Source organism: Leptodactylus fuscus, chromosome 7 (assembly GCF_031893055.1).
Source record: "Leptodactylus fuscus isolate aLepFus1 chromosome 7, aLepFus1.hap2, whole genome shotgun sequence".
NCBI lineage: Eukaryota > Metazoa > Chordata > Amphibia > Anura > Leptodactylidae > Leptodactylus > Leptodactylus fuscus.
The window spans coordinates 10,884,135-10,908,003 of NC_134271.1; the positions used below are offsets into that span (position 1 = coordinate 10,884,135).

The following is a 23,869-nucleotide window of genomic DNA, read 5'->3' on the forward strand; positions in this document are numbered from 1 at the left end:
TACACGTCTGAGGTAAAATATGAAGGGGACCCCATGTATTACACGTCTGAGGTAAAATATGAAGGGAACCCCATGTATTACACGTCTGAGGTAAAATATGAAGGGGACAACATGTATTACATGTCTGAGGTAAAATAAAAAGGGGTCACTATATTACATTTCTGAGGTAAAATGTAAATCGGTCACTTTATTATACGTCTGAGGTAAAATATGAAGGGGTCACTGTATAATATGCAGGAGGGAGAGTAATTTGAGGGTGCACCCAGTAATACTACCTGACATTGGTGTACACCTCATATAATGCTTAGGTCCCTACACTCTGAGGTAACTATAAGGAGGTAATACCGGGGCTCGCTCGGGTTTATATCCTGAGGTAAATCACAGTCTATACACAGACGAGGCTTACACACTGAGGTAAATAGGGATGACCACTATGTCCTCAGACTATAAGGCCGCGCCCTGCTGGTTATACCTAGTCCCGGCCACTACACACCACCGATGTCCGCCCCATTCTGCCCTCAGGTCACTCTATAGGACACTACGGCGGGGGAGGGGGAGGCGGCTCCTCCGTGCGTCACAGCCTACGTGTCCCGGTGGGGGAGGGGTAGCGTATGTTTATCATCAATGTCACATGACTGACTAAACGCCCCTCACCCTCGGTTCGCGCCAAATCCTGGTGGCCGCGCACGAGGCTCTCCAGCCTTCGCTGCCGGAGACATTTTGAAACCGGCCGAGCGCAGCCATTGGTTGGCCGTGGGCCCCGCCCCGCGTCGTCAGAGATGAGCGCGTCCGCATTGGGCGGGCCTAGCCCCGCCTCGTGACGTCGTACGCATGCGCGCTGCCAGCGTTCCGCCCCGTCCCTCCACCTCCTGTGACTAACGGTCGCGCCAGGCTGACTGGACGGAGATTCGCAAACTGAAAACCCGGATTACTACGGAGCCCGGAGCCGAGTGACGCAGCCAGACCGGAGACGTGCGGACAGCGCCGGACACACCCGCTCCGCTCCCTGTATCATGGTGATTGCCCCGGGGCGGCTTCTCCTGACGCACCGCTCCAGCTGGGTGACCCGTTTTCCGTGGTGAACCGTCGGTTGTTCCGGTGACAGCTCCCGCTGCGATCATGAGTTTCCCTGACATCCGGCAGAAGCTAGTGTTCTCCGGCAGCGACTGCGAGGAGGAGGACGGCAACAGCACGGGCGAGGACTCGGCCTTCCAGGAGTCCGACTCCCCCAGCGGGCAGCCTCCGCACGAGAGCCCCGGGAGCCGGCCCTGGGACGAGGACTACGAGGAGGAAGGTATCGGCTCATCGCCCATCAAGTCCCCCGGAGACTACTTCATGTGCGGCTCCCCCTCCCCGTACCGGAGCCTGCAGCGGGAAGGATCCAGCTCCCCGATCCCGGACTGCCCCGGCACCCCGCCGCACAAGACCTTCCGCAAGCTGCGGCTCTTCGACACCCCGCACACCCCAAAGGTAAGAGCCCGAAACTACTGCCGTGACAGCCTGCTCACCCCTATAGGAGTCACATGACAGCCTGCGCAGCTCACCCCTATAGTGTGAGAGACATGACAGCCTGCTCACCCCCAAGGTAAGGGACATGACACCCTGCACACCCCTATAGTGTGAGAGATGACAGCCTGCTCACCCCCAAGGTAAAAACCCGAAAACCACGGCCATGACAGCCTGCTCACCCCTATACTATGAGAGACATGACAGCCTGCTCACCCCCAAAGTAAGGGACATGACAGCCTGCTCACCCCTATAGTGTGAGAGACACGACAGCCTGCTCACCCCCAAAGTAAGGGACATGACAGCCTGCTCACCCCCAAAGTAAGGGACATGACAGTCTGCTCACCCCCAAAGTAAGGGACATGACAGCCTGCTCACCCCCAAAGTAAGGGACATGACAGCCTGCTCACCCCCAAAGTAAGGGACATGACAGCCTGCTCACCCCCAAAGTAAGGGACATGACAGTCTGCTCACCCCCAAAGTAAGGGACATGACAGCCTGCTCACCCCCAAAGTAAGGGACATGACAGCCTGCTCACCCCCAAAGTAAGGGACATGACAGCCTGCTCACCCCCAAAGTAAGGGACATGACAGCCTGCTCACCCCCAAAGTAAGGGACATGACAGCCTGCTCACCCCCAAAGTAAGGGACATGACAGCCTGCTCACCCCCAAAGTAAGGGACAGGACAGCCTGCTCACCCCCAAAGTAAGGGACAGGACAGCCTGCTCACCCCCAAAGTAAGGGACATGACAGTCTGCTCACCCCTAAAGTAAGGGATATGACAGTCTGCTCACCCCTAAAGTAAGGGACATGACAGCCTGCTCACCCCCAAAGTAAGGGACATGACAGCCTGCTCACCCCTAAAGTAAGGGACATGACAGTCTGCTCACCCCTAAAGTAAGGGACATGACAGCCTGCTCACCCCTAAAGTAAGGGACATGACAGTCTGCTCACCCCCAAAGTAAGGGACATGACAGCCTGCTCACCCCTAAAGTAAGGGCCATGACAGCCTGCTCACCCCTAAAGTAAGGGCCATGACAGCCTGCTCACCCCTATAAGAGTCACATGACGCCCAAATCATAGTGACAGCTTGCACACCACTATAGTAAAAGCCCCCATTACACCCCTAAGGTGAGAGCCCTGCAATCCTGCTGACACTTTACATGTCTCTAGGGTAAGTGTTATAGAAGCCCAGAAGTCCAGCATGACACCCCTTATAGTAAGACCCCGCTGACACCTGAATCCTGTTCACTAACACCTTACACACCCCTAGGGGAACAGCTGTGACATCTAGGGGTACATTGTAACGCCTGTACACTCCTAGAGGTTAAGAACTGTGACACCTGAGTACAGTATGACACCCTGTGCACCCCCATGGTAAGACCCCTGTGACACCTAAATCCTACTGACACCTTACATACCCCAGCAGCAGCAGCATGACACCCTGCAGACCCCTAAAGGTAAGAGCCCTATAGTAACACTCAGAAGTACAGCATGACACCCCAGGGAGCGCTATTACACCCCACTACTGATGTCTCCCGAGAGTATTCCTGACCCTGTACCAGGAGAACAACATGACACCCCCCCAAACACCCAGATATTAGACCTATGTGACACTTACTGACACCCGACAATACATCATGACACCCCATATGCCCGCCAGCAGCAATGAGACACCCACAGTCACCCTCTTATGTGCCCTGTATGATATGCTGTCCTGCCTTGTTGCAGGCCATATTTTGATGCCTATGATAGTTCTTCCTGTCAGGGGGCTGACTAGCGGGTGCTCAGTGGTGTGTGGGGATTTCTGTATATAAATAACAGGAGTTTCCAGGGCCTGTGTGGGCGGCACGTGCTGGGACATTACACATGAGGGGGGCGGCACACATGATCTGCGGTGCCACCAAATCTCCCCCCCCATTCATGATCTATTGAATTGTATTAGTTATTGGGGGATGGTTTATTTGCGGAGGTCAGCGCCTGCCGGGACAGTATGTCATTGTACACACAGCTGGCCGCGGTGGGGGAGGGGGCAGATGTGGACATACAGCAGGTTTGTGGGACCTCCGTCATGTAGTGTCTGTATACCCCCCCCCCCAGCACTGGGACACCTGGTGACGCGTGTACAGATAGTGTGATATTTCGGGTGTAGCAGACTCCCTCCAGTTATAGGTCACCTGGTAATATTTCCATCAGTCACCCTAGAGCTGCGGGCTCTGGCCGGTTGGTGTCCTGTAAGTGACCGCCATGTCTATGGGGTCGCTGCGATGTAACCGGATCACTGGTGCGCAGACATGACCCAGGTGTGTAGTCTACAAATGTTATACTGCCGGTTGTGTGCAGGAATGTAATAGTGCGTATATATAGCTGTGTAGGAATGGAGTGTGTGTATATAGCTGTATACTGTCAGCTGTGTTCAGACATATACTGTGTGTGTATATATAGCTGTATACTGTCTGCAGGTATGTAGTGTGTGTGTGTATATAGCTGTATACTGTCAGCTGTGTTCAGGAATAGACGGTGTGTATATATAGCTGTATACTGTCAGCTGTTTGTAGGCATGTAGTGTGTGTGTGTGTATAGCTGTATACTGTCAGCTGTGTTCAGGAATGGACGGTGTGTATATATAGTTGTATACTGTCAGCTGTTTGTAGGCATGTAGTGTGTGTGTATAGCTGTATACTATCAGCTGTCTGCAGGAATGGGCTGTGTGTATATATAGCTGTATACTGTCAGCTGTCTGCAGGAATGGACTGTATATATAACTGTATACTGTCAGCTGTGTTCAGACATATGCTGTGTGTATATATAGCTGTAGTGTGTATACAGCTGTATACTTCCAGATGTGTAGAACTATAGTGTGTAGGTAAATATAGCTGTATACTGTCAGCAGAAATATAATTGTGTGTTTGTGCATAGTTGTATACTGCCAACCGTGTGTGCCAGAATGTGTAAGGATATAGCTATTTCCAGTGTATATAGCTGTATACTGCCGCTGTGTGCTGGAATGTATTGTGTAAGGATATAGCTATTGCCAGTGTATATAGCTGTATACTGCCGCTGTGTGCTGGAATGTATTGTGTAAGGATATAGCTATTGCCAGTGTATATAGCTGTATACTGCCGCTGTGTGCTGGAATGTATTGTGTAAGGATATAGCTATTGCCAGTGTATATAGCTGTATACTGCCGCTGTGTGCTGGAATGTTGTATTGGGATTTTGCTGTCTGCAGGAATGTATTGTGTGTGTGGTTATATACACCTGTATACTGTTGGTACTGTGTGTGTATATAGCGTTGTGCAGGTATATAGTGTGTGTGTATACAGCTGTATACTGCTCACTGTGTGCAGCTATGTAATGTATAGCTGTATACTGCCAGCTGTATGTATATAGCTTTGCACTCGTATATAATAAGCAGTCAGGTGACTCGGTGTCTGTATATCGGGGGGTTTCCTATATGTCTGTCCGCCCTTTGCTGAATCAGTCCGGTGACTAGAGTTTGGGCATGTTCGAAGGCTCCTGTTCCCTTCCCCCACTCCCCTCTCCTGGAATTTGATGGTGAGATGGGGGAGGGGCTGCGAGGGGCGAGCCATGAGAGCTGGGCATTCACTGCAGCTTTCTTATTGCAGGGTCCGCTCTGTGGATGGCGCTGTATTTCCGGATCGGGGGCTTCCATCTGCCCATAGACAATTACCCCACTAAGAATCCTATTTTGCCGCTATGGCTTTTAGTTTGTCTCCAGATCCTCCCAAATAAAACGTGCGCTTTCTTCTGATGCTTCAGTAGGGGGCAGACTTGAGCACATCTAATGGCTATGCTGGCACTGTAGATAAGGATGCCGCCGCTCATTCACGGATCGTGTTGTTTCTCCCGCAGAGTTTACTCTCCAAAGCTCGTGGCCTCGGCTCCAGCGGACTGAGGAACAGAGGGGTTGCTCTATTCCGGGATGCCGAAAAGTCCGAAAAGCGAGACAACGTCTACAGAGCCCCCCAGGTCAACATTAACCCGTTCACCCCGGTATCCTTGGATCTGCAGGGCTCCAGCGAAGGCTCCCGGAGGAGGAAGAGGGCGCACTGGAACGAGTAAGGGTTTACCTTTTGCTTTTAGGCTTGTGCTGCCCAGTTGTTCATCCCATGTATGATTGCGGTGCGTGTGCCACGTGACATAACATAGACGGTTACACCCGGCTGGCACGTCTAGGCATACGGTTATCAGCGGCCATTACGTTCTCTAACACCGGTTCCTCTCTTTAGCTCCTGCGGTGAAGACATGGACGGCAGCGATAGTGAACTGCTGGAGGAAAACCTGCGGCCCGCTAAGGTGACGCTCGCTCTTATCTCCCATTACATCTCAAGTTGTGTGAAACGGACTGAAGAGTAATCACCATCTTGTTCCTTCTACAGCGGATCACCATAACAGAGAGCAACATGAAGTCCCGATACGCCATCGAGTTCCACGAGCTGGAGAAGATCGGATCGGGAGAGTTTGGGGCCGTTTATAAATGCGTCAAAAGGCTGGACGGCTGTATCTACGCCATTAAACGCTCCAAGAAGCCCCTGGCCGGCTCCGTGGACGAGTAAGTGTTGCTGTCGGCTGTGACCGCCGTCGACTACATTCCCTGTCTCTGGAGCGGAGAATCTGATTTTACTAGAACGTCCAAAAACACTTGACCATTGAAAGCGATCCGCGCGACAGAGACACCGAATGTGAGCGAACGCTGCGGCTGAGAGTGACGAGTCAGTGCGACGGCCGATGGTAAGGCTGGCTAGAACTTGTGACGCGACTGTCTCGTCACGTGTACCGCAGGGTGTGGAGAGCCCCGGGCAGCCCAGTAACCATTAATTTTGTTTCTACAGGCAAAATGCGTTGCGAGAAGTCTATGCACACGCCGTGCTGGGGCAGCATCCTCACGTCGTGCGGTATTATTCAGCGTGGGCGGAAGATGATCACATGCTCATACAGAATGAATATTGTAATGGTGAGTAATGGGATGGCTGCTGGGTGTAGAGAGGGGGCGCTGTTGAGCACTAGGTTAAGTTCAATATACTGTGATATGACCGGAGTACAGTAGTTTGCCATCTGTGGGGACTCCTATTTAAGGAAGTGGATGAACGTGTAGCGGGTGAAAGGACCCTCCTGTTCTCAAATCGTTGCATAACCCCTTAAGGAGAGGAAGTAATGACCATGTGATCAGTCTTGGGGTGACCTGTGTTGGCAGAGCTCCTTCTATAGTGTTTCGGTAGTAGTATGAGCCTTCCAGCGTAGCTCGCCCACCCATCCCCTACCCCAAGGTTACAATATTGCCCTCCTGATCGATCTCTATTCTCGATATCCAGGTGGAAGTTTAGCAGATTCCATTAGCGAGAACTACCGGACCATGCAGTACTTCACCGAGCCGGAGCTCAAGGACCTTCTGCTCCAGGTGGCCCGAGGGCTGAAATACATTCACTCCATGTCTCTGGTGCACATGGATATCAAGCCAAGTAAGCGAGCCCCGACGTCAGCCGCGTACGTGCGTCACTGCCGACTCAATCTGTCCTTGGTATTCACGCCTGTCTCTTCCCCCGCAGGTAACATATTCATCTCTCGGACAGAGGTTCCCAGCATGACGTTGGATGAAGCAGACGACGAGGACGGCGGACCCCGAAGAGTGACCTATAAAATAGGTAACTGCATAAGTTCTCACTGGGGTACGGGCTGTATAATGTGGATGGCTGAGGGGTAACCGGTATACTTGCTCTCCCAAACAGGTGACCTCGGTCATGTGACCCGGGTGTCCAGTCCGCAGGTAGAAGAAGGTGATAGTCGTTTTCTGGCCAATGAAGTGTTACAAGAGGTGAGTTGTCTCTGTGGATTGTATGGCAGCTCTTCTAGGTCAAAAAGCCAAGGACTGTATATGTGTTAGTGAGGTCTGAGCTGGAGCGTATACCTGTGGCCTGACATTTCTAGTATACCTGCAGCGCGCCATATCCTTGGTCCGTGTCAGTCCGGGCAGCGCTCACACAGCAATCTCATATAATAATATTTCTATTCCTTCTTCTAGGATTATTCCCAATTGCCAAAAGCAGATATATTTGCCCTCGCCTTGACGGTCTGGTCTGCAGCCGGGGCCGAACCCCTCCCCTCTAATGGAGACCAGTGGCATGAAATTAGGCAAGGCAAGCTGCCAACTGTGCCCCAAGTGCTGTCTCAGGAGTTTATGGATTTAATTAAGGTAAGTGTGCGATACACCTTGTATGACTATGTACCATATGTATCTATTATATACAGTATATAGAGCCTGCACAGTCAGTCTGCAGGGGGTTCACAATACTGTGGTATTACTTTACCTTCCTCTTTGCATTTGTTCAAACTGGACTCAGATATTCGTTGCTGGCAGACTCCGACCCCTGGGTCACATGATTGGAACCAGCCCAACTTCTCATCTCCTGGGTTCACAGATACATATGTGTGCTATGGGTGGGCTGCCTTTACTATAGTCAGCCAAGGCTCATATTGCACAGATGAGAAAGGAATATTTTGGTTGCTTGTTGCAATCCTATGACCGGGGGTCGGAATCAGCCTGGGTTCAGTTTAGCCAAATGCAATAAGGAGGTAAGGTAAATGACATTCCCTGGGGCGACCCCTGCAGGGCCCCTGCCGTATTGTCCCTGTTTGTGAATGTTGCTTTTTCTTCTTTCCTCCAGCTTATGGTTTCTCCAGACCCAGAGAGGAGGCCGTCGGCCGTGGCTCTCGTCAAACACTCTGTTCTCCTCTCTGCTTCCCGAAAGAGCGCCGAGCAGCTGAGGATAGAGCTCAATGCCGAGAAGTTTAAAAATGCGCTACTACAGAAGTAAGTCTACCTACCGCTACCCTGCTGTACCCCAATGGGGGGCTCTCCGGATTTCTTGCATTCTTATAACCATTCTGCACTTTCTTTCCTTTCCCCAGGGAACTGAAGAAGGCCCAGATAGCGAAGGCGGCGGCGGAGGAGCGAGCGCTATTTCCGGACAGAATGACCACACGATCCACGTCGCAGAACAGAACCACGCGCCTCATAGGAAAGAAAATGAACCGCTCTGTCAGCTTAACTATATATTGACCTGTATATAGACTGTGTAACTAGTTTCTAGCTTTTAACAACCGCGGCCGATCCGGGACATTCCTGCATTTTTAATACGTCATTGGAAACGGTTCGGTGGATGATTTTTTTTCCATCCAGGGCCTCTTTCTATTTTTAGACGTATATATTAAAATGACTTTGGCCCAGGCTGCAGCTTACCAATCCTGCCATCATGTCCGCGAAGCGCCGGCCTAATGCTTTGCCATGCCACATGAGTGGCATTCCGGGCCTGACGCGGTTAAAGTAGCGTTTTAACGGACGTCCCTTTGGGATCCACATTTCGTTAGCCTCTATAGGGGTAAAGAACGTTCTGGACTTCAGTGGAGGCTGTGCCCGCCGCGCCCTGCCCCCGCTCTCTATAATGTGACACTTCTCATTACTGTAGTTTACCGTTCCTTTAGTTGAAATTCAACGGATTGTACTAATACGGTATTTTCTATATTTTTTTCTTGTAAATGTGTATTATAAAATTTTTTGGACTTTCTGGTCGGTTTCTGTCTATGAAAAGTTGAGTCTTTAGAGCAGAAACTTTCGGGCCGGCCGTTGTTGGTCTTTGTACCTTGGTACAGTCTTTTTTTTTTGTGGACTCTTGACTATATTTGACTTTGAGCACTTTCTCTGCACCGGGTGAATCCTTGGAGAACACCATTGTATTTACCATGTGAAATTTGCTGCTATTAGTTTTTTTTTTTTGTTTTTTTTTTTTTTGTATTTCGCTGTACAAATTGTAGCATTAAACAATCATCGTTAGTAACCCCTCCCCCCATGTGCTAGTGAGACGTGGCTGCCCCCTAGTGGACAAAATTAGGATCGGCGCAACAAACATCGACTTCTCCCGGATTTCCCATGCACCTTTATTCGTACCGTTTTGTGAAATGTCAGTCGTGTGCGTCCTGCGTGTTCTGTGTACGGTTACGTTTGCCTTTATCTGAACCCGAATCTTGTAGGATCCTCGTGTTATCCGCCAACGCTGAGTTCCTAGTAAGTGTTTGCCACTGTTCGGCTTGCTTTGGGGTGGAATAGTCTGCAGCTTTGGCTGCCGGGCCTGGATTGGATGTCAGATATGTCTGCCGATGTCGCGCAGGGCTGTATTGCTTTGCTTAGAGCCATTTGTAAGGCACACAACTGCACTTCTCATTGAATGTATCACCATTAAAGGGATTTTTAAAGGCTATATCGATGACGTTCCCTTTGCATAGGTCATCAGTATTTGGTTGGGTTTGACCCCTGGCACTCCCGCCGATGACACGTTAGACAGCGCAGCAGCCATATTGCTACTTACCAAGCACAGCGCCGTACAGTGGCCGTTCTTGGTATTTCAACTCTGCCCTGCTCATTTGCATAGGAACGAGCTGCCACAGGGTCATGTGACCAATGGGTGTGATGTCACTGGCCCAAAAGCGGAAGCGAGAGGTGGAGGGTATCAGACCCTCACTAATCCAATACTGATGACCTATCCTAAGGATAGCTCATGCACTTATAGTACCAGAAAATCCCTTGAAATGGGTTGGTCAGTATCCTGGCTCCTGGGATGTAAAGTGTGCCGGCCTGTCCCATGGTCTATGTGATGGGGCCGCTCTAATATATATATTTATAAGAATGTTTCCAGGGCTCCGGTCCTCTACATTCCCTTTACCTGTCAGTCACTATAGAGAGAGCACATCCAGACTTGTCATGTCTTCAGCTATACATATGAAATCCTCCAAAGTCCTTCAGTTCTTATTTCCCCCGACTTTTGCGACTTTGTCTTCTTGGATATTTTTTTTTTTTTATAAATTTTGGATCTCATGTTCGCCTTTGTTTCTTGGCTGATTATGTAAACTAGAATCCTGTAAATCGAGCTGATTCTCTGTAAATAAAGTTCCTGTGCCTTCCTCCTTTATCACTGTTTTCTTGGTTTATATTATGCCTGAGGGATTTGTGGGGGGTTGTAAAGCTCCACAGGGTCCATCCGGGAGTTGTCTCTAGTTATACTGGTCATCCATTGTCACATCAATGGTTCAAACAATTCTCTCATCAAAATATTAGTCTAGGTGTAATAAAACATACTGGCTATATCTATAGGCTTACATATGATAGAAAATGGATGTAAGTCTGAAATACAGTGCAGAGCTGTGCTCACTATTCTGCTGGTACAGTCACTGTGTACATACATTACATTACTTATCCTGTATTATACTCCAGAGCTGCGCTCACTATTCTGCTGGTACAGTCACTGTGTACATACATTACATTACTTATCCTGTATTATACTCCAGAGCTGCGCTCACTATTCTGCTGGTGCAGTCACTGTGTACATACATTACATTACTTATCCTGTATTATACTCCAGAGCTGCCCTCACTATTCTGCTGGTACAGTCACTGTGTACATACATTACATTACTTATCCTGTATTATACTCCAGAGCTGCGCTCACTATTCTGCTGGTACAGTCACTGTGTACATACATTACTTATCCTGTATTATACTCCAGAGCTGCGCTCACTATTCTGCTGGTGCAGTCACTATGTACATACATTACATTACTTATCCTGTATTATACTCCAGAGCTGCGCTCACTATTCTGCTGGTACAGTCACTGTGTACATACATTACTTTTCCTGTATTATACCCCAGAGCTGCGCTCACTATTCTGCTGGTGCAGTCACTGTGTACATACATTACATTACTTATCCTGTATTATACTCCAGAGCTGCCCTCACTATTCTGCTAGTACAGTCACTGTGTACATACGTTACATTACTTATCCTGTATTATACTCCAGAGCTGCGCTCACTATTCTGCTGGTACAGTCACTGTGTACATACATTACATTACTTATCCTGTATTATACCCCAGAGCTGCGCTCACTATTCTGCTGGTACAGTCACTGTGTACATACATTACATTACTTATCCTGTATTATACTCCAGAGCTGCACTCACTATTCTGCTGGTGCAGTCACTGTGTACATACATTACATTACTTATCCTGTATTATACTCCAGAGCTGCGCTCACTATTCTGCTGGTGCAGTCACTGTGTACATACATTACATTACTTATCCTGTATTATACTCCAGAGCTGCGCTCACTATTCTGCTGGTACAGTCACTGTGTACATACATTACATTACTTATCCTGTATTATACCCCAGAGCTGCGCTCACTATTCTGCTGGTGCAGTCACTGTGTACATACATTACATTACTTATCCTGTATTATACTCCAGAGCTGCGCTCACTATTTTGCTGGTACAGTCACTGTGTACATACATTACATTACTTATCCTGTATTATACTCCAGAGCTGCGCTCACTATTCTGCCGGTGCAGTCACTGTGTACATACATTACATTACTTATCCTGTATTATACTCCAGAGCTGCTGCGCTCACTATTCTGCTGGTCTTGCTCTCAGCTGTAACCATTGCTCTTTGAACTAATTTGCAGCGTTGATCGTTTGCTACAATGTGTCAGTCTATACTTGAGCTCGTCTTCATTACCAACAGTCTTTACATCGGCTCCTCTAGGAGAACATTTCCTATATCTGGCCTCTGGCCGTGTATGATCAGGACGACCTCCCCTCCCCCAGCTGTGTCAGAGCAGAGATCATAGTCTGCAGACCCGAAACCCAAGAAATAATCCCTCCAGCAGGAAGGTGAAAGGCTACACAGGGGGCGTCCTATTATATGGTGGGGGATCAAAGGCTCCAGCCCGGCCTCTCTGACCTCCAGGGAACTTCAAGGGATATTGGTTAATGGGAAGATGAAAATCTGTAGAGCGGAAGAGTGGTAGCCGATTATATCGCCAGGATCCTGGACCCAGGACACCGCACAATGTGGCGCCACCGCACATGGCATCCGACTCTGGAAAGTATGCGGAGTTATTGATGTCGGTTGCAGTTTTGCTGCGCTATTTCCAGCACCGGTTATGTCAAGAAATGTCACAGTCTTGATATCCTTTTGTAGGTAAAAGTTGTTTTTTGGCGCCACCTTGCGACTTGTACATTTTTATGTTTACTGACACTTTACTCCCCCCTGCTGGCCATTATCTGGAAGTACGATTTTATTATAATCATCCCCCTGTTCTGTTTACGGTGCTGACAGGAGGTTTTAGGCTGAATTCACACGGAGTAAACTGGCGCGCAATCTGGCACGTATACACTAGAGATGAGCGAGTACTGTTGGGATCAGCCGATCCGAACAGCACACTCGCATAGAAATGAATGGACGTAGCCGGCACGCGGGGGGTTAAGCGGCCGGCCGCCGTCAAAGCGGAAGTACCAGGTGCATCCATTCATTTCTATGGATCGTGCTGTTCGGATCGGCTGATCCCAACAGTACTCGCTCATCTCTAGTGTATATGTGCCAGATTGTGCGCTCAAAAAAGATCCTATTGATTTCAATGGTGATTACGATCGTATAACGCGTGTTATTTTGCAAAGGTCCCACTGCCACATAAAACATACCACATGGTAGATAAGGGCCCTATTACAGATTCTGCATTGGGGCCCTGGAGTTTCATGTTACATTTCTGGCTGCAGCCTCGTCACTAACTAACCAAGCACAGCGCCCTACGTTGTATAGTGGCTATGCTTGGTATGGCAGCTCACTACATTCACTTGAACGTACCATGTGATCAATGTCACCCAAGACCCCCTGCTGACCACCGATTGATGACCCCAGTCCTGACCCTTTATCCATTTAGCTGCCACAGTCACATGATCACACCATTTAATGGGGTAGTCTAAGACAGCCTGTGCTTTATGATAGGGGGCACCCTACCTAGGAGTTGATTCCTGGCGCTAGAAACAGACGACCCCATACTCTGTGTTTGCAGGTTCAGTCGTGGCACAGGCATTGCTCCCAACCGTCCTGGATTCAGCGGGACAGTCTCACTGTCCCGGTCTGCGGGAGGTATGTCCCGAATTCAACGCCTCTGCATCCTCTTTGGACACAGATGAGTTGAATACAGCGGGGAGCCAGGAGCGGACCCCCCCCGTGCCTCTGCGTGCTCCCGACTTCAGGACCTGTAGGCACAATGTGATGACGTCACTCATGGCACCTGGTTCATAAAAAGGGCATTGCAAGGTAAGCCATGTCTACAGATCACTCACAGACTTGAGTCTATAGAGGGGCCCCATAAAACAGGCAAAGAAGTGACATACTCTATTAAGGGATCGGTCACGCAGACATTTAGATCCATTATTGTGTTGAAAATTAAAGAAAAACGACTGTGAAAAATCTCTAAAAGATCTAGAAACGCTGAAGAAGCCAAGCCTGTGAAAACCAAAATCTCCAAACTTTTGCCCGTACATGTACACGTTTATAACCAGCGCAGGTGCAATGTCCGCCAGCAGAGGGAGCTCCTGATCCGGTAGGTAGGATGTGCTGCATGTGATACACATGACCTGCACTGATACGTGGACTCGTCTGACTCACTTATACAAAGTAGCGCAACCATCCATGTCTCCGATCTGTACAAATCACACAGAAAAGACTTGTTATAAGTCTCTCCAGGGACTATGTGCTACTGAGCGGTGTATCTAATCCTGCTGTGTATGGTCCTGTCTACTGAGCTGTGTATCTAATACTGTCTGCAAGCTCAGACAGGACAGCAGGTGAATCCCCTGGTGGGCCCCGGAGCCAGGGGGGGCCCCAGTACTCACTGTACATCATAAAGATACTACAGATATAGGCCGGGACTGGGCAGCGATTACTATAGGAAATACATTTATATCCTGTGTGATACTGTATACTGAGCTGTGTATCTAATCCTATCCTGTGTGATACTGTCTGCTGAGCTGTGTATCTAATCCTATCCTGTGTGATACTTTCTGCTGAGTTGTGTATCTAATCCTATCCTGTGTGATACAGTCTGCTGAGCTGTGTATCTAATCCTATCCTGTGTGATACTGTATACTGAGCTGTGTATCTAATCCTATCCTGTGTGATACTGTCTGCTGAGCTGTGTATCTAATCCTATCCTGTGTGATACTGTATACTGAGCTGTGTATCTAATCCTATCCTGTGTGATACTTTCTGCTGAGTTGTGTATCTAATCCTATCCTGTGTGATACAGTCTGCTGAGCTGTGTATCTAATCCTATCCTGTGTGATACTGTATACTGAGCTGTGTATCTAATCCTATCCTGTGTGATACTGTATACTGAGCTGTGTATCTAATCCTATCCTGTGTGATACTGTATACTGAGCTGTGTATCTAATCCTATCCTGTGTGATACTGTATACTGAGCTGTGTATCTAATCCTATCCTGTGTGATACTGTATACTGAGCTGTGTATCTAATCCTATCCTGTGTGATACAGTCTGCTGAGCTGTGTATCTAATCCTATCCTGTGTGATACTGTATACTGAGCTGTGTATCTAATCCTATCCTGTGTGATACTGTATACTGAGCTGTGTATCTAATCCTATCCTGTGTGATACTGTATACTGAGCTGTGTATCTAATCCTATCCTGTGTGATACTGTCTGCTGAGCTGTGTATCTAATCCTATCCTGTGTGATACTGTCTACTGAGCTGTGTATCTAATCCTATCCTGTGTGATACTGTATACTGAGCTGTGTATCTAATCCTATCCTGCGTGATACTGTATACTGAGCTGTGTATCTAATTCTATCCTGTGTGATACTGTATACTGAGCTGTGTATCTAATCCTATCCTGTGTGATACTGTATACTGAGCTGTGTATCTAATCCTATCCTGTGTGATACTGTATACTGAGCTGTGTATCTAATCCTATCCTGTGTGATACTGTATACTGAGCGGTGTATCTAATCCTATCCTGTGTGATACTGTATACTGAGCTGTGTATCTAATCCTATCCTGTGTGATACTGTATACTGAGCTGTGTATCTAATCCTATCCTGTGTGATACTGTATACTGAGCTGTGTATCTAATCCTATCCTGTGATACTTTCTGCTGAGTTGTGTATCTAATCCTATCCTGTGTGATACTGTATACTGAGCTGTATCTAATCCCATCCTGTGTGATACTGTCTGCTGAGTTGTGTATCTAATCCTATCCTGTGTGATACTTTCTGCTGAGTTGTGTATCTAATCCTATCCTGTATGATACTGTATAGTGAGCTGTGTATCTAATCTTATCCTGTGTGATACTGTATACTGAGCTGTGTATCTAATCCTATCCTGTGTGATACTGTATACTGAGCTGTGTATCTAATCCTATCCTGTGTGATACTGTATACTGAGCTGTGTATCTAATCCTATCCTGTGTGATACTGTATACTGAGCTGTGTATCTAATCCTATCCTGTGTGATACAGTGTTATAGAGCCGCAGTACTACACCCCCCATCATGTGATGGCTCGGACTTTGGGTACATAGTAGTAGTTGTGCGTGTATGTGACCCCTCAGATGTAACACTTTTGAGTGGGGCTGATGCCAGAGGCTCACTATCTTCCTCTCTTTGTGTTCTCATCTCGCTCTCTTTGCACTCTCGCTATTTTGCTCTCGTCTCGCCATCATGCTCTCTTATCCCTCTCTCTGTACTCTCTTCTCTCGCTCTCTTTGTGCTCCCTTCTTGCTCTTTTTGCGCTCTCTTCTCGCTGTCTTTGCGCTGTCTCACTCTCTCGCACTCTTTTCGCTCTCTTCTCGCTCTCACTCATTGCGCTCTCTTCTTGCTCTCTTTTACACTCTCTTCTCACTTTTTGCACTCTCTTCTCATGCTCTCGCACTCTTTGTGCTCTCTTCTCTCTTTACGCTCTCTTCTCGCTCTCTTAGCACTGTCTCACTCTCTCGCACTCTTCGCTCTCTTCTCGCTCTCGCTTTACGCTCTTCTTGCTCCCTCCTCACTCTCACTTTTGTCGCTCTCTTTGCGCTCTCTTCTCGCGCTCTCACTCTCTCCTCGCTCTCTTGCACTCTTTGCGCTCTCTTCTCGCACTCTTTGCGCTCTCTTCCAGCTCTTTTCTCTCTCTTTTTGCGCTCTCTTCTCACTCTCACTCTGTTCTTCACTCTTTGCGCTCTCTTCCAGCTCTTTTCTCTCTCTTTGCGCTCTCACTCTGTTCTCGCTCTTTGTGCTCTCTTCTCGCTCTCTTGCACTCTCCTCTCTCAGTCACTAGTCCATGGGTTTCTGTATAATTTGCTTTCTGCAGATGTTCGGTAACAGAGCGGCTTTCACTTCCCTCTCTGGCATCAATTCTGGATAGCAGACGCAGGGCGGGGGTGAGGTGGTGGCAACCCCTGCTGAACCCCTGAGAATGCAGCAGTCCCCACACATGTGGCAGCAGCAGGTGGGCGACAAGTGGGCGAGTCTGAGGAGTCTGTAAATTCCCCAAAATAAAATTATACAGAAGTCAATAAAAACATAAAATGAAAAATGCCAAAAATCTACAAACTGGGCCACTAAAGTGAGCTGAGACTCAGCAGTAGCTGAAGTGTGTATTATGAGGTTCTGCAGCAGCTGAGGTGAGTATTATGAGGTTCTGCAGCAGCTGAGGTGAGTATTATGAGGTTCTGCAGCAGCTGAGGTGAGTATTATGAGGTTCTGCAGCAGCTGAGGTGTGTATTAGGAGGTTCTGCAGCGGCTGAAGTGTACATTATGATGTTCTGCAGCAGCTGAGGTGAGTATTATGAGGTTCTGCAGCAGCTGAGGTGTGTATTATGAGGTTCTGCAGCAGCTGAGGTGTGTATTATGAGATTCTGCAGCAGCTGCGATGTGTATTATGAGGTTCTGCGGCAGCTGAGGTGTGTATTATGATGTTCTGCAGCAGCTGAGGTGTGTATTATGATGTTCTGCAGCAGCTGAGGTGAGTATTATGAGGTTCTGCAGCAGCTGAGGTGTGTATTATGATGTTCTGCAGCAGCTGAGGTGAGTATTATGAGGTTCTGCAGCAGCTGAGGTGAGTATTATGAGGTTCTGCGGCAGCTGAGGTGTGTATTATGAGGTTCTGCAGCAGCTGAGGTGAGTATTATGAGGTTCTGCGGCAGCTGAGGTGTGTATTATGAGGTTCTGCAGCAGCTGCGATGTGTATTATGAGGTTCTGCAGCAGCTGAGGTGAGTATTATGAGGTTCTGCGGCAGCTGAGGTGTGTATTATGAGGTTCTGCAGCAGCTGCGATGTGTATTATGAGGTTCTGCGGCAGCTGAGGTGTGTATTATGATGTTCTGCAGCAGCTGAGGTGTGTATTATGATGTTCTGCAGCAGCTGAGGTGAGTATTATGAGGTTCTGCGGCAGCTGAGGTGTGTATTATGATGTTCTGCAGCAGCTGAGGTATTATGAGGTTCTGCGGCAGCTGAGGTGAGTATTATGAGGTTCTGCAGCAGCTGAGGTGAGTATTATGAGGTTCTGCAGCAGCTGAGGTGTGTATTATGAGGTTCTGCAGCAGCTCAGGTGAGTATTATGAGGTTCTGCAGCAGCTGAGGTGTGTATTATGAGGTTCTGCAGCAGCTGAGGTGTGTATTATGAGATTCTGCAGCAGCTGCGATGTGTATTATGAGGTTCTGCGGCAGCTGAGGTGTGTATTATGATGTTCTGCAGCAGCTGAGGTGTGTATTATGATGTTCTGCAGCAGCTGAGGTGAGTATTATGAGGTTCTGCGGCAGCTGAGGTGAGTATTATGATGTTCTGCAGCAGCTGAGGTGTGTATTATGATGTTCTGCAGCAGCTGAGGTGTGTATTATGAGGTTCTGCGGCAGCTGAGGTGTGTATTATGAGGTTCTGCAGCAGCTGAGGTGAGTATTATGAGGTTCTGCGGCAGCTGAGGTGTGTATTATGAGGTTCTGCAGCAGCTGCGATGTGTATTATGAGGTTCTGCGGCAGCTGAGGTGAGTATTATGAGGTTCTGCAGCAGCTGAGGTGTGTATTATGAGGTTCTGCGGCAGCTGAGGTGTGTATTATGAGGTTCTGCAGCAGCTGAGGTGTGTATTATGAGGTTCTGCGGCAGCTGAGGTGTGTATTACGAGGTTCTGCAGCGGATGAAGTGTACATTATGATGTTCTGCAGCAGCTGAGGTGAGTATTATGAGGTTCTACAGCTGATGTGTACATTATGGTGTTCTGCAGCAGCTGAGTATAATGAGGTTCTGCAGCAGCTGAGGTGAGTATAATGAGGTTCTGCAGCAGTTGAAGTGAATATTATGAGGTTCTGCAGCAGCTGAGGTGTGTATTATGAGGTTCTGCAGCAGCTGAGGTGTGTATTATGAGGTTCTGCAGCAGCTGAGCTGTGTATTATGAGGTTCTGCAGCAGCTCAGGTGAGTATTATGAGGTTCTGCAGCAGCTGAGGTGTGTATTATGAAGTACCGCAGCAGCTGTATATTATGCATTTACAGCATGGTGAGGTGATACCCACTGCTTGGATATGGATACAGACAGATCCAGTGTGTTCCTGGGCCGCAGAGCTTACAATCGGAGTAGTATAGCGGGGGTGTTTGGGCTACAGTCAGATTATGGGGAAGTAGGAGGCGGCTGTGATTGGCCTCAGTAGGAAGGAGATCACATGACAGGGAGGAGAACAACCTGACAGTCGCCTGTAGCCCGGGGTTGCACTAGGTTCTGGGCACACTTGGAGCAGGAACTTTCTGCCTTTTGTTCTTTGTTGGTTTATTTTTTCGCTCTTAAAGGGGCCACAATGGCCCTAAAGGAAGATTTACTGAAGCCCATCTGGCACGCCTTCACCGCCCTGGACGTGGACAAGAGTGGCAAAGTCTCCAAGTCTCAGCTAAAGGTAAAGGGGCTGCAAAGGGTTAATGTGCTGTTATACAGGCAGCCATACCGAATATATGCCAAGTATACAGGCCGCCATACCTGGCATCATTCAGCTACAATCCCCATCATACACTATACATAGATCCACCTGTACAACCTGTTCCTTCAACTACAACTCCTATCATGGCATCGATACGACTCCGGCTAATCCTCATCCCCCCCCCGGACTGCAGCCTACAACTCCCATCATCCGCTTTGACATGAATAGTAATAATACCGTCAATCCTCACCCCTGCTCTTCTATAAGACCTTGTTACTCCCACTGTCCTCTCCAAACTGTACAACAACCCCCATCATCCATCCTTACCGCACAAGAACTTGTCTGTCACTTTACCCAACCCAGAGTAACTACAACCCCCAGCATCCACATCCACGCTGCTCTTAGTAATTTTACTTGGACTACGACTCCCACTGTTCATGACACAGGTACAATACTTTACATTGTGAGTTCTGGTACACAGTGACGCCCCCTGTAGCTGTGTTTGGGGGTCTGCAGTCCCTCATTCTGATGTGAGATCAGTTATTGGGGGTCCGTGTGATTCTCGGTCCCATATAATTCTGGAACTACAACTCCCATTGTCCTTTCCACAATGAATTCTTTAGCTATTACCGGTCCTAATGGGGATCGCTGTATCTGCCCAATATAACGCAGTGCGCCCCCTGGGGGACAACATGGTAACAGCGAGAAACTGGGGGTGCTGTTTTCTTCTGCTCCCCATACAGGTCACTCACCCCTTCCTTGCATTTTTGGCTTCTTACCCCATAGTTGGTCATTTTTATCCCCAAAATAGGAGTGGGGGATGAAGACCCCCGCCATTATTGTGTATAGGGGGTCATTCTCTAAACAGACGGAATGGGTAGACGTATAGATGAAGACGTTCCGGCAGTGGAAACCAGGCGGATGTTGGGACTTGTAGTCCTGGAGCTTGAAGACTATATCAGGTGGATTTTGGGACTTGTAGTCTTAGAGCTTGACTCTGTAGATTTAGTAGAAGCCTCTATACCAGGTGTATGTTGGGACTTGTAGTCCTATAGCTTGTAAACATAGTACAAACTTTTATACCAGGTGGCTGTTGGGACTTGTAGTCCTGGATCTTGAAGACTCTATACCAGGTGCATGTTGGGGCTTGTAGTCCTGGAGCTTGTATGTATATAGAAGCCTCTATTCCAGGCGGATGATGGGACTTGTAGTCCTGGAGCTTGTATATGTAATAGAAGCCTCTATACCAGGCAGGAGTTGGGACTGATAGTCCTGGAGCTTGTACATGTAGTGGAAACCTCTAAACCAGGTGCATGTTGGGGCTTGTAGTCCTGGATCTTGATGCCTCTATACCAGGTGGATGTTGGGACTTGTAGTCCCGGAGCTTGAAGACTGTATACCAGGTGGATGTTGGGACTTGTAGTCCCGGAGCTTGAAGACTGTATACCAGGTGGATGTTGGGACTTGTAGTCCTGGAGCTTGTAAACGTAGTACAAACCTCTATGCCAGGTGGATGTTGGGACTTGTAGTCCTGGAGCTTGTATATAATAGAAGCCTCTATACCAGGCAGGTTTTGGGACTGATAGTCCTGGAGCTTGTACATGTAGTAGAACCCTCTATACCAGGTGCATGTTGGGGTTTGTAGTCCTACACCAGGCCCCAGCCAGGAGACTTTTATTTCCTTCTGCAATCTCTTCTCTCCAGGAAGTAAAACCTGAGAAAATCCTGAGGCTTCAGCTCCAGGTGCCGTCATCTTACTTGTCTCCTGTGTCCTGAATGGCGGCCCACCACCAGGGAATTGCTGGGAATTGTAGTGTTACCAGTATATACAATGAATCCCAAGGAGGAGCGGTCTTCTGGGCGGTGGTCTGCTCTGAGAATACATAGTATGCAGTGGCAGTGAGAACCTGGTCTGGATAAGGGGGCGCTCTTCTCACAGAGGGGATTGGTATTGGGCCCAGACCTTCCCTTGTTGTAGTTTTGGTCTCTGGCGGCACTTTGTCCATATCCCGCCATCTATATTTCTGTGTGGTGATGGGTACCTGTGGCGGAGGGGTAATAATCTATGGCCTTCACCCCGCACCCTATTCAGGCCTCATATTTCCCATCCGGCCTGTCCGCTCTAGGGAAAGGGGTGCATGTTGAGAGTTGGGGCCCCTGCGGACATGGCTGGTCTTCCCCATAGCGTCATAGGTTGATGGTTATTTCCACTGATGGCGTCACATGAGGACGAGGAGTCGTGGCGGGTTTTCTGTGCACCTGCGGAGGAAGTTGTGAAAGATGCGACGTTTACAGGGAAGCCCACGTGGCCAGAACGTTTCCTTTCCAAAACCTCCCCGAATCCTCCGCTCTAGTCATGTTGTTAAAAACCCTATTTGGAAGTATCTGTTTGTGGGAAATCTGTGTGATCTAGTTACCTCACGCCTTCATGGGTTGTCACCCAGCTTTCCTGGTGTTCTGAATGTCAGATGGTCTAGTTTTGTATCTTTATGGATACAGGGTATGTGTTACTGTATGACAAGATGGATTTGCCATTCAGAGGTTGGAAAAACTGGGTGTCTGCCACTTTAAGAGCTGTAGTGTTGATGCGTGCCGGTGATCAGTGGTGTGGGATGAAGGAGATCCAGAATATAATGGGATCAGTAATTCCTTCACCCGGGGCAAGGCCGACAATGACCCCGTGGGGGCTGTATGTGTGCGCGCCTGCCCCTGTGCTCCCTTATATCACTTGGATATAATGCATCATGGGGGATGGGGGTGAGCAATGGGGGAGGAGGTCGGGAGCAGTGAAAGCTTTCAGATTGCTGAGGGTACAGGAGGAAAAATGAACTGAAGGGTAAAATATTCTGTGGTATCCTCCATCCAGATACAGGACCTGTCCTTCACAGAGTGCGCCCCCTCTAGGGTGGATGAAGTAAACCTCCCTCTCACCTCCACATTGTCTGCCTCCTCTGGGGTGGGTCTAGTAAAAGTCCCTCCCCATCCACAGTTCATCCCCCTTTTGGGCGGGTCTAGTGAAGTTCCCTCCCCCTGATTAAAGACACACCCTCTCTGAATGTAACAGTTGCCCCTTTTATTACCCCAATACCACGAGACTGAGCTGGAAAACAAGTCTCACCAAAGACAAAGCAGCACAGGATCCGTTTTCTACCTCCCATGGCGCTGGGAATAATGGCGCCTGTGCGACTATTGACATGTAATATCTTCCCTATTATCACTGACAATACGACTGTCAGGCGGCAGCATGCATTATACATAGCTGTCCGTCGTTACAATGTCTCGGCGCCTTTCATGTGCACAGCAAACGTAAACAGGACAAACCGAGGAGATCGTCTGCATCTGCAGTCTCCTTGTGTAGGATGTGTTTCATGAACAATGCTATTATATAGGCTCTGCAGACAGTGCTGTTATATAAGCACTATATGACGGTACTACATGGACACTGTACTGTACAGTACTATTATACAGGCTCTGTAGACAGTGCTGTTATATAAGCACTATATGACGGTATTACATGGACACTGTACTGTACAGTACTATTAGGGCTAGTTCACACGTGAGTATAAGGGGAGGTTTTTGACAGCAGATTTCGCGTCCAAAACCTCCCCTTATAATGGTGGTCTATGGAGACCGCCGGGCTTCTGTTCTCCGGTAGCGGCGAGCTGCTGCTAGCGGAGAAAAGAAAGGACATGTCCTTTCTTCAGGCGGAATCCGCGCAGTCTCAGTCGCGCGGCTTCCGCCCCCCGCAGCTCCCTCCTATGTCGGCTCATTCATTTGAGCCGACAGCAGAGGGTTAAGCCGCGACAGCGATGGTCGCGGCGGGCGGGTTTTGACAAGAGAGAGACGCGGCTCGCCGCGTCTCTCTCTGTGTCAAAACCCGCGCGGGCAGTTCACGTGTGAACTAGCCCTTACACAGGCTCTTTAGACAGCACTATTATATAAACACTATATGACGGTACTACATGGACACTGTGCAGTACAATACTATTATATAGGCTCTGTAGACAGCACTATTATATAAACACTATATGACAGTACTACATGGTCACTGTACTGTACAGTACTATTATACAGGCTCTGTAGACAGGACTATTATATAAACACTATATGACGGTACTACATGGACACTGTACTGTGCAGTACTATTATACAGGCTCTGTAGACAGGACTATTATATAAACACTATATGACGGTACTACATGGACACTGTACTGTACAGTACTATTATACAGGCTCTGTAGACAGCACTCTATGGCGATATTGAGACATTGCATAAATTAGTTTTATTACATATATGGTTTAACCCTTATCATGCTACCCCTCCCCCCTCCATTCTCCATATCAGATCTGTTACATTGTTGCAGTGTCTTCTCTTTATACCCGTAGATGATGGGGATGTAGTGGATGGCTGGGGATTGTAGTCACTGCAGGACACGGCTGACTTTACCGCCGGCATTTCTCATGGTTAAGAACCAGAATAACCTGCTGCGGGATCATACCGCTGACCTGAGCGGCCCGTTGTACAGGGGGGCAGTGACTTGTCCACTCATGTGACT

General features: G+C 48.5%; 2 protein-coding genes across 3 annotated transcripts in view; both read left to right on the forward strand.

The window, feature by feature from the left end:
• Positions 1 to 866: 866 nt before the first annotated feature.
• WEE1 (WEE1 G2 checkpoint kinase) lies at positions 867 to 10,489 on the forward strand. Of its 2 annotated transcripts, none has more exons than XM_075280957.1 (11): positions 867 to 1,470; positions 5,382 to 5,587; positions 5,759 to 5,825; positions 5,909 to 6,081; positions 6,362 to 6,483; positions 6,842 to 6,988; positions 7,076 to 7,171; positions 7,256 to 7,341; positions 7,549 to 7,719; positions 8,192 to 8,337; positions 8,436 to 10,489. In XM_075280957.1, exons 1-11 carry the CDS (start codon positions 1,120 to 1,122, stop codon positions 8,584 to 8,586), a joined length of 1,716 nt encoding a protein of 571 aa, XP_075137058.1. In that variant the 5' UTR covers positions 867 to 1,119; the 3' UTR covers positions 8,587 to 10,489. The 2 variants fall into 2 exon arrangements, with proteins under 2 accessions (XP_075137058.1, XP_075137059.1); XM_075280958.1 differs by lacking the exon at positions 867 to 1,470 and adding an exon at positions 3,727 to 3,809.
• Positions 10,490 to 19,102: 8,613 nt separating this feature from the next.
• The window catches only part of SWAP70 (switching B cell complex subunit SWAP70), a 31,293-nt gene continuing 26,526 nt past the window's right edge, over positions 19,103 to 23,869 (forward strand). The window contains exon 1 of the mRNA XM_075280983.1: positions 19,103 to 19,292. Within this exon, the coding sequence (XP_075137084.1) occupies positions 19,197 to 19,292 (96 nt within the window). The 5' untranslated portion in view covers positions 19,103 to 19,196. The remainder of the gene's footprint in view (positions 19,293 to 23,869) is intronic.

Coding starts and splice junctions, on each gene's coding strand:
- WEE1 (XM_075280957.1), top strand. CDS start 1,120: ATGAGTTTCCCTGACATCCGGCAGAAGCTAGTGTTCTCCGGCAGCGAC. Junction 1,471..5,381: donor ACACCCCGCACACCCCAAAG/GTAAGAGCCCGA, acceptor TTTCTCCCGCAG/AGTTTACTCTCCAAAGCTCG. Junction 7,720..8,191: donor AGTTTATGGATTTAATTAAG/GTAAGTGTGCGA, acceptor TCTTTCCTCCAG/CTTATGGTTTCTCCAGACCC.